The sequence below is a fragment of the Lolium rigidum genome, chromosome 4 (assembly GCF_022539505.1).
Source record: "Lolium rigidum isolate FL_2022 chromosome 4, APGP_CSIRO_Lrig_0.1, whole genome shotgun sequence".
NCBI lineage: Eukaryota > Viridiplantae > Streptophyta > Magnoliopsida > Poales > Poaceae > Lolium > Lolium rigidum.
The window spans coordinates 212063191-212080058 of NC_061511.1; the positions used below are offsets into that span (position 1 = coordinate 212063191).

The 16868-nt window shown below is 45.4% G+C and overlaps 1 protein-coding gene across 1 annotated transcript in view; it reads left to right on the forward strand.

Annotated features, from left to right (window-relative positions):
• LOC124648190 (putative disease resistance protein RGA4) overlaps positions 1–16285 on the forward strand; it is a 28900-nt gene extending 12615 nt beyond the window's left edge. Inside the window, exons 3-4 of the mRNA XM_047187992.1 lie at positions 13464–15896; positions 16274–16285. Coding sequence (XP_047043948.1) covers positions 13464–15896; positions 16274–16285 — 2445 coding nt within the window. The remainder of the gene's footprint in view (positions 1–13463; positions 15897–16273) is intronic.
• The last annotated feature ends 583 nt before the right edge of the window (positions 16286–16868 follow it).

Genomic DNA, 16868 nt, shown 5'->3' on the forward strand with positions numbered 1-16868 from the left:
AGAACGCCATCAGTGGTACTGACCTCGACAACATTAGAAGGAACACTGCTAACAATGTCTTTATAAGGCGCATGATAATTACTCCATTCCCCTTTTGGAATATCATAATAAGAAGCAAACACCTTATATAGATTTGCAAACAGTTTGGGAATCAACTCCATAAACAGCAGTAGCATCATGGAAGTAATCAGTTTTCATAAGAGTTTTAATGCATTCATAATCATAATTAATACCTGACTTTCTTCCTTTATCATTTTCCCATCCTTCAGTATTTTCTTGAATACGGTCGAGAAGATCCCATTTAGCTTCTTCCTTCATCTTGGTAAATGATCCAGAACAAGAAGCATCCAATAAATCTTTATCATGTAGAGAATGCCTCACATAGAAGTTATTAGTAATAATTTTACTTGGGAGCTCATGAATGGGGCATTTGAGCATTAGTGACTTCAATCTCCCCCACGCTTGGGCAATACTTTCTCCATCTTGAGACCAGAAATTATATATTTGATTCCGATCTTTATGTATCTAACTTGGAGGATAAAACTTGGAATAAAAGAGAGGGACAATTTCCTCCCATCCAATAGATCGGCCATTCCGCAGCAGCTTATACCACTCCGCAGCTCTTCCACAAAGCGATAATGAGAATAATTTCCTCTTCACTTTGTCCATAGTAATACCTGCACACTTGAACAACTCGCATAATTCATGTATAAAAAGCAAATGATCGCCCGGATGGACAGTTCCATCTCTCGAATAGCGATTATTCATAACACGTTCCACAATTTTTATAGGTATTTTAAAAGGATCAACTTGAGCTTGCGGCGATTTGTCCACTACCATAGCAGCAGTAGGAACAAACCCAAATAAGGAGTCCAAAGAAGAAGACTCCATCGCTGAAATAAATCAGCAAGCAGAAAAACAGCACTTACAGTAAAATTACCTTTACCGATTCCGCTCTTCAATAGCGCTTCACTCCCCGGCAACGGCGCCAGAAAATAGTCTTGATGACCCACAAGTATAGGGGGTGTATCGTAGTACTTTCGATAAATAAGAGTGTCGAACCCAACGAGGAGCAGAAGGTGTTGATGAGCAGTTTCAATGAAGGATTCCCTGTAAACACTAGCAAACGGGTTTTCAGGGGTATTTGATATTCCAAATAAATAAAATGCGAGTAAATAAAAGGCGGCAATAATAATTGCAACAAGTGGCCCAATCCTTTTTAGCACAAAGGACAAGCCGGTTGTTCTACTTATATCGACCAAACGTTCCTGAGGACACACGGGAGGTTTTATGTCAAGTGCTTTCGCGTCGCATCCGTGAATAATCTCTATTGGTATGGTAAGTGTTGTGTGGGTGAACCTATGCTAATGCACTACCCTTACTAGGATAATACATACTTGTGATTAAACCCCTTGCAAGCATCCACAACTATAAGAAAGTAATTAAGATAAAATCTAACCACAACCTTAAACTCTGAGATCCTACGCTCCCTCAAGCAATGGTTTCCTAACGGGGGTTCAGGTTTCTGTCGCTCCGGGAACCCCGCAATTAGTAGCTAAATACACGATGCATTCCCCTAGGTCCATAAAGGCGAAGTATCATGTAGTCGACGTTCACATGATACCACTAGAAGAATAACACCACAACTTAAATATCATATCAATACATATTACTCACATAGCTCCACTACTAACACAAGACTTCTCCCATGTCCTCAACAACTAAACGAACTACTCACGGGACAACATATGGAACATGATCAGTGGGTATATAATGATGAATAACAATCTGGACATAAACCTTAATCCGATGGTTTCACTCAATAGCATCAAATACAACAAGTAATCAATACCGGAGAGTTTCCCCTTCGAAATATGCGAGGTACAACCCAAATAGTTACAGCGGGACGAGGTGGAGACGGCGGTGATGATGGTGCTGATGGTGGAGATGATGAGGATGATGATCACGATGAAGTCCAGCTCGATGGCGGTGGCGATGGCGACGATTTCCCCCTCCGGGAGGGAATTTCCCCCGGCAGATTCCTATCTGCTGGAGAGCTTTTCTCTCTGTGGTGTTTTCCGCCTCGTAGCGGCGGCGGAATATTTCTGCGAGCTGCCCCCCGATCTTAGGTTTTCGTGGGGATGATATACGCGAAAGGGCGGCGTCAGATGTGGGCCAGGGCGGCCATACATGCCCCAGGCGCGGCCAGGGTAGGGCTTGCGCCTGGGCATTGTATTGCCCAATGGTGGCCCCCCTCAGGTCCTCCTTCTGGCTATCTCCGTCATCCGGGAAAATAAGATCTTCGTGAAAGTTTCTGGAATTTTCTGATCTTCCGAAGTATGGTACCCCGATGACCACTTTTCCAGGTAGAATTCCAGCTCCGTGAGAATCCCGTGAAAATCATCAAACATGCAAAAATAGATAAAATAACATAAGTATCATGTCTAAATATGAAATATATCAATAAATAACAGTAGATTATAATACAAAATAGTGATGCAAATTGGACGTATCAGCGAGCGTCGAAGGGGGCTATCCTCTCTCGGGAGTGCCTCGAGAAGCAATCAAGGAACAGGGAGGTTTCGGCCACGCATCCCTCGCCTTTCAGAAGCAGACGCAAGGGAGATTACGTCAAATCTCTCCAATTCTTTCATGACCATGGATACAACGGGTATGATCAGGCCCAAAACTGTCGAAGGGGCAACAGCCAACCTTGCGGCTTATCTAATCAATAATCAGCCAACAGCCGACAATCTGATGGCACCAGCTCATCGGGGCGCCCTGGAAAGTCTCGCAATCCTCGGAGACAAGCTCACCCCTAGGAAAGAGAAAACTACACACCATGGTAGTGGCACTAAGCATCGCTCATCATCAAAGGATGCCCGTGACGATATCACGCAGAGTAAAATTGATAAAGCTCGCCGCCGACGTGCTGCGCGTGTCGGCTTCGACAGTGACGACTCCGCAGAAACTCAAGAGCATGATGGAGAGCTCCGTGGTGCCGATTGTTTGAGCCACAGGATTCGGGAGGCAATGCTGCCGAAGAGATTCAAGCCAACGCCTACCGATGCTGCCAAGTACGACGGTCAGTAGGAGCCGAGGTCATGGATAGAGGATTACTTACAAACTGTGATCTTGCACAAAGGAAATCAAGTGGCGGCAATGCAATGTATGCAGCTATACCTGAAAGATTCGGCACGAGCATGGTTAAGAGGCCTACTGAATGGGATCCATGAGATCCCGGGAAGACTTGGTCGATGCCTTCGTCAAGAACTTCCAAGCCACATACAAGAGACCCGTCTTAATTGAAGAACTACGTCAATGCCACCAAAAGCCAAGGGAGTCGATGCGAGCATACATCGGGCGCTTCACCAAGCTACTGAACGCTGCCGAGGACATCTCCGTCGACAGGGCGATCGACGCATTCAGCGATGGCATCCGATGGGAAGCCTACATCAAAGAACTCGGTCGCAAGAAGCCGAAGACCATCACTAAACTCATGGAAATCGCCAACAGCTGGGCTGCTGGAGAAGACCACGTACGAAAGCCACGCCCAAGGAGCGACGACGAAGAGGATGATCAGAAGCACGGAAATGATTCGGGTCATCGATGTGATCGTCGCAAGAAGAGGAGAGACCGTGGATACGAAACCTTCGGTGGTATCAACATAGTCGCAGCCGGATACACTGATCGACGCGACGACCGATAAGATGATTGGCGCGGCGACAGATGCGATGATCGTCGGGATAGCAACCGTAGCGGGTCTGGAAGGGGCCGAGGCAACTATAGAGATCGGCCTCCACGCGTACCAGAACTACCGTTCGCTGAGCAGCTGAACGCTCCCTGCTACATACATGCATACATCGACCCGAAGGACAACACCAAGAAGTCGAGTCATTTGCTTAGAGAATGTCGACAGTTCCTCGATCTCCAGAAGTTCTATGAGTCAAATAAAGCGCACTCGACGGCGCCTGGAATGCAGCTTCCCAACCCGCCGCCCCCACCACAGCATCAAGTCCAGCCTCGCGCACCCAATGAAGCTTTTCTTCCACCTCGAGGGCAGATGAGCATGATCCATAGAACCGGCGTCTCTAGGAGGGAGATGAAGAAGCTCACGCAAGAAATCAATCTTGCAGAAGTCACTATGGCAAACGTTCCCGAATACATCGATTGGTCCGTGCAAAGTATCCTGTTCGGCAGGGCCGACCACCCGATGTCAATTCCAAGGCCAGGCAACGCTGCTTTGGTACTCGAAGCACAAATTGGTGGATTCAACATGAGCAAAGTATTCATGGATGGAGGAAGCGGATTAAATCTCTTATTCACAAGTACGGTGAAGGCAATGAGCATTACATCTGATATGTTGAAGGAATCTGATACGTGCTTTCATGGCATTCTTCAGACCTTGCCAGCATACCCTCTCGGCAAGATCTCCTTGAATGTAGTCTTCGGGAAACCCGACAATTTCAGGAGGGAAAGGCTCGAGTTCGAAGTAGTACATTGGGAATCAAAGTACCATGCTATTCTTGGGAGACCAGCTTATGCCAAATTCATGGTTGTGCCTCATTACGCATATCTAAAGCTCAAGATGCTAGGCAACAATGGAACCAATATTACGGTTCACGGGAGCTTCTCTCGGTCAGACAATTGTGACCGAGAATTTCAGAAGATTGCCGCTAAATTTGGGATAAAACAGGAAGTCAAGACCTCGGATGTTATCCCCAAACAATTGGCTCTTGAAGACAAGGAATCTAGATTCAAGGAGGTAGACAGCAGCAAGAAGTCGAAGAAACAGCCTGATGATCCTATTACATCACTACCAATTATCAAGACTTCGGCAGAAGTTGTTAGTGCCTCGACAGAAGTCACTAATACTTCGGCAGCAATTGCCAATGCCTCAACAGAAGCTATCGACACCTCAGCAGACGTCAGTCAAGCCAAAGAAGACCCTCCTCTTACTTAAGAAGACAAGCGGTGGCATATATCTTTACTTTTCATAGCAAGTATTTATTTTCAATAAGGCTTTTTAAGCCATAGCAGCTTAGCTTATATCATCGTTGCAAACCTATTAATAAAGTTCAAGTTTCGTCTATGCAAGCATTCAATTGATTCGGGACCCCCGACAAATTCTCAAGATCTTGGCACCACGACTCCATAAAATATTACTAATACAGCAAGCAAACCCGATAAAAAAGATCGGGAGCTGCCTATGTTGTCTTCTATCCAATGATTTCATCTAAGCCTCAGGAAACATGCGAGTGCTGCAATCGATGATAATCAAAGGATCCTTGAAAAAATACGATAAAATACACATCGTTCTCATCAAAGCCTCAGGGAACATGCGAGTGCTGCAGATGGTGAAAACGATACAAACTCAGGAAGGCCCACGCCGGTACATCAAACATAGAGTACTAAGAGCTATGGAGTCGATAGTGTGCATAGTTCCCTCGATTCACTCGGGGGCTACTGCCGACAAAATTCAAAAATACACTTTCGGTTCTAGCAAAGTTGCGATTACTACGGGTCCCTTGGGCCTGCAACATGAGCTGATCACTCAAAAATTTGCTGCCGATACTATACAAATTAAAAAAGCATCATAATACCGATGCCGAGGAGACTAGCACGCCAAAACTCGCAGCTCAGTCAACAAATATTCCAAAAAATTGCCACCGGCATTTGAAGACAATCCTGCAAAGCAACGATACTTTATCCAAAGCGACAAAGTCATCGCCTCCGAAGATTTGTTCGTCTCTATGAAGCATTGATATTGATGCAAAGAAAAAATTCATCGACTCCAAAGATCCGCTCATCTCATGAGCATTGATACGAATATGAAGAAAATTCAAGATCGGGCAAATAAGTTACATCGTACACACGAATAAACTTACACCCAATGTACCCGAATACTCGGGTATGTTGAAGAATCATCAACAAAGTAATTTATATCCATTTTCTTACTTACAGCAGAAGATCAAAAGTATCAAACTACTCGTGAGGCGCTTCAACTGCATAGTTCGCCTCAGAACTAACCTCTAATCGAGCAACTATAATAGAAGCGTGGTCTCTGACAATGGGAAAGTATTGGCTCACGTCGCCTTCAGCTTTGGCAATTGCTTCCAAATCCAATGAAGGATGTTGAGATAGCACGAAAGCGAAAGTTGTTTCTGCTCCAGCAAGAAGTTGGCTGCGAACCAAAGTGCGGATCCTTTCGGCATTCCTAAAGTTCGACATCAGAGCCAGCATCATCGGAGGAACTGGATTAAGAGGGAACATGATTTTCCATATCATCCTCAGGCCTGCATGACACTTGTCAAATAATTGGTGCACTTCTTGCACCCGATCCTGGAATTTTGCAATTCTAGCAGCTTTTGATTTGTTTATCCAGAAGACTTCATTGAATTGCAACAAATTCATCAAAGCCTCAACCCTTGCATGGACTCGCTTGTTTTCTTCGGACAAGTTTAGAGCAATGACTGATAAACATGATAAAGCAAAGTTCAGGCATCAAGGAGATATACTCTCAAAAAGTGGGGGAGACGAAGGGTTATCGAGTACTCACAGTTTAAGCTCTCTGTGGCCTTCTGCAGTTCACTCAGCGCGTATCGCTCTGCTTCCATAGCCAATTCGCCTTTCTTCTTTATTACAGCTACCATGGCATGAATACTCACCAGATCTTTCTCCATCCGAGATATTCGGGTCCTCATTTGCTGCAGAAGGCTGGTTTCAGAGCCAGCAGCCGAAGCATCTTCGACAAAAGGAGTCACGGGAGCGCGCAATCAAAGCTAAAAACATCACAGTTACAAAGGAAGAACTAGCAACATTGCCAACCCAAATTCATTACAAAATTAGGCTTTAGAAAAGCCATTGTTTGAAGCAAAGTATCAATTACAATCAGACAGAAAATCTTTAAGGAGCCTGGGTATGAGTTGATAAGCTTGGGGCGGCTCCACCGGCAGCTGGTTTGTTAGCTTCGACTAAATCAAGGAGTTGTCGCGCGCATTTGCGTGCTGGCACACTAAAAGGGCTAAGGTCAATAGCCAGCCCATCTTGATCTTTCGGCAGCTCCGTTGTCAGCGATTCCATATCGGCTTTGAAGCCGTACCCCATCAGAAGTTGGAAGGCAAGAAGAGCGCCGTAGGTACGCGAGGTACGTTTGAATATCTCGATGATGCCTTCGGTGTCGACGGAGAAGGTATCCACCAACTGCCCCAGAGTTTTATTTTGGTCTGCCTTCGGAAAAATCATAGCGTGGAACCTCGACAATACTGCCTTGTTCTTCTGACGAAGAACTCGGACAAGTTCGCCGGAGTCGACTGCTAGAGAAATAGCATCGGCAGCAGAGTCAGCTGGGGGCTTGCCTACAGAATCTGCAGGGATATCGGCAGCTCCTACAAAAAGTGAAAGCAGAAGCAAGAAATCAATAAAGCTAAACAAAAAAGAAGTTTTGAAGATATTACAATAGAGTTACCCAGCAGGGCCGTGATGGAGCTGCGAAGTTTATCCTCCTTCTCCTTCGTCTAGACCTAGGTCTCCGCCTTTTTCTTCTCCTCCTCCTTCAGCTTCTTCTTCAGCTGGCCAAGCTCCTTTTTCAGCGAATCGATCTCTTGCCGAGCAGTGTCCGCTATTTTAACTGCCTCGTCAAGCTGGGCAGACTTCGATTGGGCGTCCTGTTGGGGCCGAGCATTTTCAGCTTGAAGGAGGGTGAATTGGGAGGCAAAGTCCTTTATTATTGTTACGGCAGCTTGGATGGACTATATACAAGACAAATGTGTTATGTTTATATTAAAACTCCTTTGAATCTACATTCGATTGCAAGCAGTCGAATGTAGACTCGGGGGGCTGGAAGAGGGAGAATTATCATCAACAATAAAAGAAAAATGGGTTGCGATACTCACATGTTCTCCAGGAGCCGAAGGATTTTCTTTTCCCTTCGGAAAAGAAGAAGCAGCAGGTACTGATAAAGCTGGAGCTTCGGATACGGCAGGAGTTGGCCTACTGGAGCTGGTCTTCGCCTTCTTCAAAGGAGGCTCTGCAAAACCCTCATCACTACAAACAAGCGAATAACTACGTCAACATTATGAGAAAGAGAATACGAATCAACTTCGAAGGAAACAGGAAAATACTTACGAGTCGAAGAGCAAATCATCCTCATCGGCAAAGCCGCCGGATGGCCTCTTCGGCGGCTGGGCGGTAGATGTCCCCGGGGCTGCATTAACAAAAGGAACGCGATCAACATCATTGTCGTGTTGACTCGACTCCGCTGTATCGGTTAATTCATCATCAAGGATTTTATGTTCGGCAGAAGGAGCTTCGGGATTGAAAGGATTATTTTCTTCCTCCTTAGAAGCCTCGTTATCTTCGGCTATTTCTACATGAGATTCTACATTGGCGGTGGAATCACCATCTTCGGGATCCTCTTCAACCTCGGATACGGCTGGGAAATACTTAACAGTCGCGGGGATCTATCGAAGCAAATGAGAGTTTAATAAGCTGAAGCAAAAGGTATCAAATGCAAGTATCGGCATAAGCATAAGGAAGTTAGAAGATTACCTCAGTTGGTTGGTGAGTAAGGTCGTATGGTTCATGAATAGCCAACAGAGGAATAGAGTCTTCTTGGCTAAAGTGAGTCAAGCGCTTGATTTCATCCAACAACTCTTTTTCTGACAATTCTGCAACATTGATTCGAGTCTCATCTTTGGGACCCGAATATAACCACATCTGATGAGCTCTAGACATAACTGGCTGAATGCAACGCCTCAGAAATACATCAGCAACCACAGTGCCGATCATTGTTTGACCATCGGCGTTCTTAATCTCCAATATTCTTTCATACAATTTGTCGGCTACTACCTTTTCTTCGGCAGTCAGTATGTTCCTCCAGGATTTCTTCGGCATTGCTTCGAGTACGTCAACAAACTTTGGCAGGCATGTGCTGCATCCAGCAATCGATGGATCCCTGAGATAGAACCACTTCAACCTCCATCCTTGGACAGATTCTCTCATTGGGTAGTTGAAGTAATTGACCTCTTTTCGGACGACGAAACCAACCCCACCGGTGATGAAGGGTCCATTGTTGCTGCTGTAACGTTTGATAAAGAAAATCTTCTTCCATAAGCCCCAATGGGGATCAATTCCAAGGAAAGCCTCACAAGTGGTGATAAAGATTGCAAGATGAAGGATAGAATTCGGGGTCAACTGCCAAAGTTGAATCCCGTAGGAAAGCAAAAGACACCGGAGGAATTCATGTGCTGGCAGGGATAATCCACGATACAAAAATGCAGCGAACATGATAGTAAATCCGGCAGGAGGGTTGGGATGAGAATCTAAACTTGGTAAGATTACGTCACCCTTGTTGTCAGAGATCAACCCAAGGCTCCGCACTTTCTTCTCGTCGTGCTTCATCATAGTGGATGCGGTCCAGTCACCTGGGGCATCCCTGACAATGGCGGCGGCGGTGTCCACGGCAGTTTTCTTTGGTGTGGCTGTGGCGGCCTTGGGGCCAGTGGCGCTCGTGGCGGCGCTGCCTGCGGCGGTGGCGCCCTTCTTCTTAACCATCTTGGCGAAATTTCTTAAGAACTTTGGAGATTTTGGCGCGGCGGCATTAAGAGCGCAGCAGTAGCAAGATGTAGGGGCGAAGGAAGAAGAAGAAGATGGCAGGGAGAAAGAGGAGTAAAATCTTTGGTTCCCCTTTTATAAAGGAAAAGTTGCTCAGGATCTGGGCCGGTGGATTCGTGCCGTAAAAATTGGGCGCGGATGTGGCTGACCACATGTCAGAATAACAAGCAAGCCAAAGGACTATTACCTCCACTATGCGCGGAAATCGAGGAGACGCCTCGAATAGAGCGCAATGTTCGGTCATTTCCAAAACGGACTGCTCAGACAGGAATGGGCCCGTCAAGTCACATCCCGTCAGACTCGCTGCTGTAGTTACAACGTCACTGATGATGTCATCAAAGTTATCAACTCCTTATGACAAAACCACTCGAAATAAAAATTGGCATCCGACAGAATCTGCTCAACTTGAGTCTACGCACGGTTGCGAACATCCGTCCCTAGACTCGGGGGCTACTCCCATCGGGAGCGCTGTACGCGCACCCGATAAAAACATCAAAGGCATCGTTAATCAAAGGATTCAAAGAAGAATGGACCCGAAGGTTCCAGCAAAACCAGGATCATGCCCAGGGATTTGATTCTGTGTAGGGTAACGTTGTTTTGCCATCGGCAGTTAACCAGCATCGGTTTATCGAGTAAGGCTGGGCACGTTACTTCTATCCCTTACGTACAACCAAACTGCATGGCTTCACCCGAAGTCTTTTGAAGACCCGATATACTAAAAGTACCGGATGACGAAGGAAGCTCAGAAAGCATCGACATCAAAATCTTCGAGTAGTACAACTTGAGTCTACGCACGGTTACAAACATCCGTCCCTAGACTCGGGGCCTACTCCCATCGGGAACGCTGGACGCGCACCCGATATCAAGTAATTTCGACCTCATAGCAAACGAGGAGATTCAATTTTCTTCGGCAGCTAAGGATATTCGGATGAAGGCAACTATAGTCCCTGCCCGAAGCTTCACTTCGGCCAGTTACTCGGGGGCTACTGATGTGGGCATTACCCTTCGGGTACCCGACATTAGCCTACCTCCCTTGGCCCAACTAGGGGCCCACGAAGATTGTCCAGTAACCAAGGTGGGCCCATACGTCGGTTCCAAAGAAGGAGACCTACCAGAAGACGGATTCTTGATGGACAAGGCAAGAAGGCGTCGTTAAAGGAAAGACTATAGTAGATTTCATTGTAACCTAGTCGAGTTCGGATAGGACTCTCGGGACCTGGCCTGATATATAAAGGCCAGGAGAGGGCCTGCCGAACATGAGAAGAACAACAATAGCGCGTAGAACCATCGCAACTTAGAGCACAAAACCCTAGAATCCTTGCCTCTCGGCGAGTCAACCATAGCGGCGTATCGGCTACCCCATTGTAACCTGACATATTCGATAAATCAAGATCAGACAAGCAGGAAGTAAGGGTTTTACCTCACCGAGGACCCCGAACCTGGGTAAATCTCTCTCCCCGTTTGTTTGGTATCCGATGTCTCGTGCTAGCCTGCAGGATTCCGTTAACCCTAAGCCCCTCATGGTGGGCATTACCGAGGAGCACCCTCGTCAACCGGTTTACCTTAATCCAAGGCAACCGTATAACTAACAAAATCTATTTTTGGATGCGGCATTCAAAACACAGATAAGGAAAATTTGGTTTCCACAACCCAAGAAATTATAGTTTTGGGAAGACCCGGATATTCATTGTTTTTCGGAACATGCGGTTCCATGAAACTAGTTGCACCTACCCCAATTGTTACTCAACAAAGTTACCAAACATGATTTCCATTTCCACAAATTATTCCTAAAATGAGTTTTCCTAAAACCTTTTGCCAAAACCCTCTATCCAAACGAGCTTAAGAAACCACTAGTCGGGGATATGACCCCAGGTATCCCAGAGTTGGTGATCCAATGAATCAATAAAAGGAAAAGATAGGCAGGCTATAAATAAGAGAATAAATAAAAAGGAAAGACGGCCTCCATGGGCCGAGTCAGCCCAAAGTCGGTCTGATCGACCTCCTCCCAGGCCGGTATCAGGCCCAAAACCGACTTTGGGAGCCTCCAGCCGACATTGGCCAAAAACCGGCATGGTCCTATGTTGGTTTTCCCATCCCGGTGGGCTGTATTGCCCAGTCCGGCTTTCCCACCTTCAGATCCCGGGTGGGCCGACTTCGTGGGCTCAGAACCGAGTTTCCCCTACAACATCGATATTGGCCTCCCTTGGCCGGTATGGCCCAATCCCGGCTGGGCCGTTTCCAGTCGCACCCCGCCTGGGCCGACATCAACCCCGGTCACACCCCGCCTGGGCTGGCATGGCCTCACCCCGGCAGCTCCCCTCCTGGGTTGGCATTTCCCTCAACCCGGCCGTCCCACCTTGCCACTTCTTTCCCTGGGCCGGCATCCAGGCACCCAGGCCGACATCACGCTCCCCCGCCACAAGCTACGCCGACATCTAAGTATGCTCCATGCCGCCACGTTCCTCCATCGCCAAGACCAAGCACCAGCCGAGTCTTGGGACACCCCATGCTCGGACTCGACATACGTCTCCCATACGTGAAGATAAGAATGACGACCAAGGCCAGACACAAAGAGGATAAGAACGATAACAAGGAGATGTAGTGGACACAAAGAAGAAGACAAGGCAACGTACCAGCCCATGCTCCTATCGCCTCCAAAAGTGATGACAAGACCCCAGTAGTCATTTCATGTATAGTGTATATTGTACAATGTACGTGGGGCAACCCTTGTCCCCTGGGCAGCACCTATGATCAGCCCCTTGGGAGCTCATTTCCCCCCCAGGTCACATACAAGCTCCTTCTTCATCTAACTCTTCAGCTCCCAGTGAAGGCCTCATACGGGCATAGATGATATAACTCAAGGAGAACCATTGTACCTCGCATATACAGCTCCATATAGATCAGACATGTAGGAGTAGGGGTGTTACCTCACCACGAGGGCCCCGAACCTGGGTACACTGTGTGTTCTTCCGTGTGAGTCTTTACTGCATCATCCCTCCCTGGATCATCCGGTGTCTATTGGCCCCAAACTTAAACCTACTCATGGCATCTGCCATGACACCACCACAACAACTAGGGTAGCCAGCTCTGGTTTATTCCGGTCTGACCAACAGTCTGGTATGGGATTTTAAACTACAGTCAAAAGATAATGGCTTGATCTGATATAATATTACAAGGGAAAGTACATTTTTTGATCCATTAACTATTGCCCGCGCTAATAAAGTAATAAATCTTATAATTTGAATCTTAATTTTCCAAACATTGTAAATTTCTTTCACGGTGACGCGGCAAAGGTTTCTGCACACAAGCCTAACCCGCACGAAAAAACTGAAGAAAATTGGGAAACTCAAAAATAAAATAAAGGCAAAGTAAGGAAAAGAATCTAACATATGAACATTTGTGTTGCTTTTTTATGCCTTCACACTTTTCTACAAATTCCGACTTATCATAGATGATTTTCCTCTAGTCTAGATAATTTTTTTTTGAGTTTTGTAGACCTGTTTTATCGTATGATTACTTTCCATTCTTTGGTTTTGTTGGAGTTCTCATATTTTTGGAACTATCTTATTTTTTCAATATGATGTTAATTGACTACCATGCATTGAAAAACACCATCACGTCATCCAAGGCTGCTTTGCACTTGTCCCAGAAATGAATTGTGTATGGTCGTGACACTTAAGAACGTACTTGTCTAGTTTTATAGTTTACAGTTTAGGGACAAAATCTAGACTTGGGAAACATCAGAGAAGCTCAAGTAGAGCTTAATATTCAAAAACAAGTTTAATTCACAAATTGGCTTAATTATAAGAAGCTCCAAAATCTGACACTGCAAAATGATTTTCTTGCAGACTATCAAACTGTATGATGAAGATGCTACATTGTTGGCCATGCATGATCCGGTACACGATTTAGCAAGATTAGTCATGGAAGATGAAATTCTTGTTGTTGGCAAAGACGGCAACACTGAAGGAAGCTGGTACCATTATGCTTTGCTTGATGATTGTAGTAAGCCATTGGGCTTGGAGTCATCAAAGATAAGGGCACTCCGTTTTATGGGTTGTGACAAAATTGAACTTCACTGTGCTGCATTTTCATCTGCCAAGTCCTTGCGCGTCCTTGACTTAAGCGAGTGCATCATACATAAGTTGCCAGACTCTATTGGTGTATTGAAGCAGCTGAGGTATCTTAATGCTCCTAGAGTCCAAGATGCAGTCATTCTGAATGGTATCATCAAGCTCTCAAAGTTATTGTACCTTAACCTTCATGGGTCTTCTAAAATCTTGGCTTTACCAGAATCATTTGGGAGGCTAAAAGAATTAGTACATCTTGATTTGTCAAATTGCTCTTGTATTGGAGGTGTATCGGAGTTCTTGGGCAGCCTCATAGAACTGAAATATTTGAACTTATCTTACTGCAAAAAAATTGGAGAGATGCGAGGAGCTCTGGGCGCCCTATCCAAACTAGAGTATTTGAAGTTATCATTCAGCTCATATCTTGAAACTTGCAAAGAAGCAGAAGTTTTGGGCACCCTGAACAAACTTGAGTATCTAAACTTATCTTCACATTATTGTCGTCTTGAAAAGCTCCCAGAAGCTTTGGGCAGATTCATTCAACTCAAGTACTTAAACTTGTCAGGTTGTGAGAAAATGCTACAACTGCCGAGGTCATTTCGAAGTCTAAAAAAATTGGCGCATCTTGATCTATCAGGCTGTGGTAGTATTTCTTATCTAGATGAAGCTTTGGCTGGTCTTTCCAATCTGCAACATTTGAATTTACAGGGTACACGTATCAAGTTGTTGCCAGAAAATGTGACCAAACTACGGTATTTGAATGTGTCTGGGCTGACTTGTATGTATGATACCATGGACAGTCTCATCAACGATATATGCAGTAATCTTTCCAATCTGGAGCATTTGGACTTGTCTAATAATACTAATCGTATACGCAGTATACCTGAAAGTATTTGTAACCTGAGAAAACTGCATACATTGAACCTCGCAAACTGCTGGTATCTTGTAAAGATACCAGGTAGTATAGGTACAATGGATAGTTTGAAGTTTCTTGATATAAATGGTTGTTGGGCAATCTCCAAAGCCCCTCAGGTTGGCAGCAGTGCAATATCGTTACCACACTTTGGGGTGCAGCCTGGTGATGGCCACTCTAGCAGCAACCTCGTCCTGCTACAACACATAGATTCTGTGGTGCTCAAGTTGACTGGACTTGAAAATGTGAAGTCCGTAGAAGAGGCCCAGCGTATAAATTTGATGGGGAAGAAAAAACTTGAGGACTTGAAACTAGAGTGGACTCCAGATGCTGAGAGGTTTGTGGATCACAAAATTTTGATGGAAAATATGGTGCCACCGAGCACATTGGTGTGGTTGGAGATATGTGGTTACAGCGGTGTCAGCTTTCCAGCCTGGCTAGTACTGTACCAACTGCCAAACCTAGAGTGTCTGGTTCTCAGAGACATGGTAAACCTGGAAGAGTGGACCACGTCACACTCCAGTGGTGAGGATCACGTGCTTGAAAAGTTAGAAATTCATGATTGCCCCCTGTTAAGGTTGAAACCGCTTCCACCTAAAGCTAAAATGTGGAGGATAGCAAACAGCGATAAAGTGTTATCATCATGGGGAGAGTGTACTGGACCACACACCAATGCCACCTCCTCCTTTTCTCCGGTAACTACTGAGCTGTCAGTTGAAAACTGCAAGGTACCTCTGCATCAGTGGAGGTTGCTTCAGCACTTAATTGGCCTCACTGATTTGCATATTAAAAGCTTAGTCGGTCTGACCGGCTCACCAGAGGTCATCCAACATCTCTCCTCTCTGAAGATTCTAACACTAGAAGACAGATACTTGAAAGAGCTGCCAAAATGGCTGAACGAGAACAACTGGCAACTCACAAAGCTAACACTGCGGGGTTGCAACAGCATGGCATCACTGCCGCATTGGTTAGGAGAATTAACCTCCCTCAAAGAACTTGTCTTGTTTGGCTGTGCTGTCCTGAGTTCTTTGCCAGAAAGCTTACATCAACTCGGCGGTCTCCAGGCACTAGACATTAGTGACTGCCCTAAATTAAATCACTTGGGTGAAAGGGTATGTCTCCTGCCCAGCTCTCTCGACACTCTTAAAATCAGGAACTGTAACGGTATCAAGTGTTTGCCTGAGGGCAGGGAACAACTCACCAACCTCCAAATACTACATATTCATGATTGCCCTGACCTAAAGCAATGGTGTGAATTAGAGGAGAACATGTTGAAGCTGGCTCACATAGAAAACAAGGTACGTGTCCTACCAAAGCTGGCTCTCTGTAGTACTAATGTTATTTTATTTTTACGTACTCTTCCCCTTTTCTTATATATTAGAATTTATTCTTTCATACATTTCTTACAGAGGGTTCTTTCATGCAGAAATGTCCACATATTCATATACTTTGCCTTGCTATTTTCCATTTGTTAAACACCACCTCATTTTGCAAAATATAGTGGTAGAAAAAGATGATTTCTCTGGTTTCTAGAGTACATCTACTGGCCAGTGTGTCACACTTGGAACCATCTTTTTATTTGTCTGAATGTAACATTTTCCTTATGTATACAGCTTATCATTCATATGAACTTTAACCAAAGTTAATAAGATTATTGTTATTATTCATTTTGCAGTATTTGCGCTAGGACTGTGACCTAGACAGGTTATACACACAGCAGGCTGCAAAATTTAGGGCATGAATTACATTGCAAGATTTCGTTCAGGACGATTTGGATTCATTGAGTTGAAGGAGGACCATCACGAGAAGTGGAATTGTAATTCTTGCTTGCAATCTGGAGGGATATAATTTCTACCATAGTTTGTTCGATTGAAAGAAAGCATGAATGTCAACGTGATGATTGTAATCAAACAATTTGTAATGTCTGGGGGCTCTGTTAGTTTGCTCCTTTTTGTAACCAAACAATTTGTAATCTCTGTGTCATCCATCTTTCCTGTCCTGATGATTAAGATGCATGCAACACTCGCTCAGCACTTATAGAGCATGGTACTTTCTTGTGATGATCTGGTGGTACAATATCTATTTGAATGTGTGCTGGTGGCGCCACGAAACAGGGCAGGCAGCCGAAAAATCCACAACTCAGCGCGCTAACCCCTCACAGATCTCCAGCCGCTGCGTACGCCTCCAACCCACGAGTTCCTTCGCCACTTCCTCCATCGGGTCGGCACACCTGTTAGGAGTGCAGGACGCGAGGTGAGGATGCACCTCCT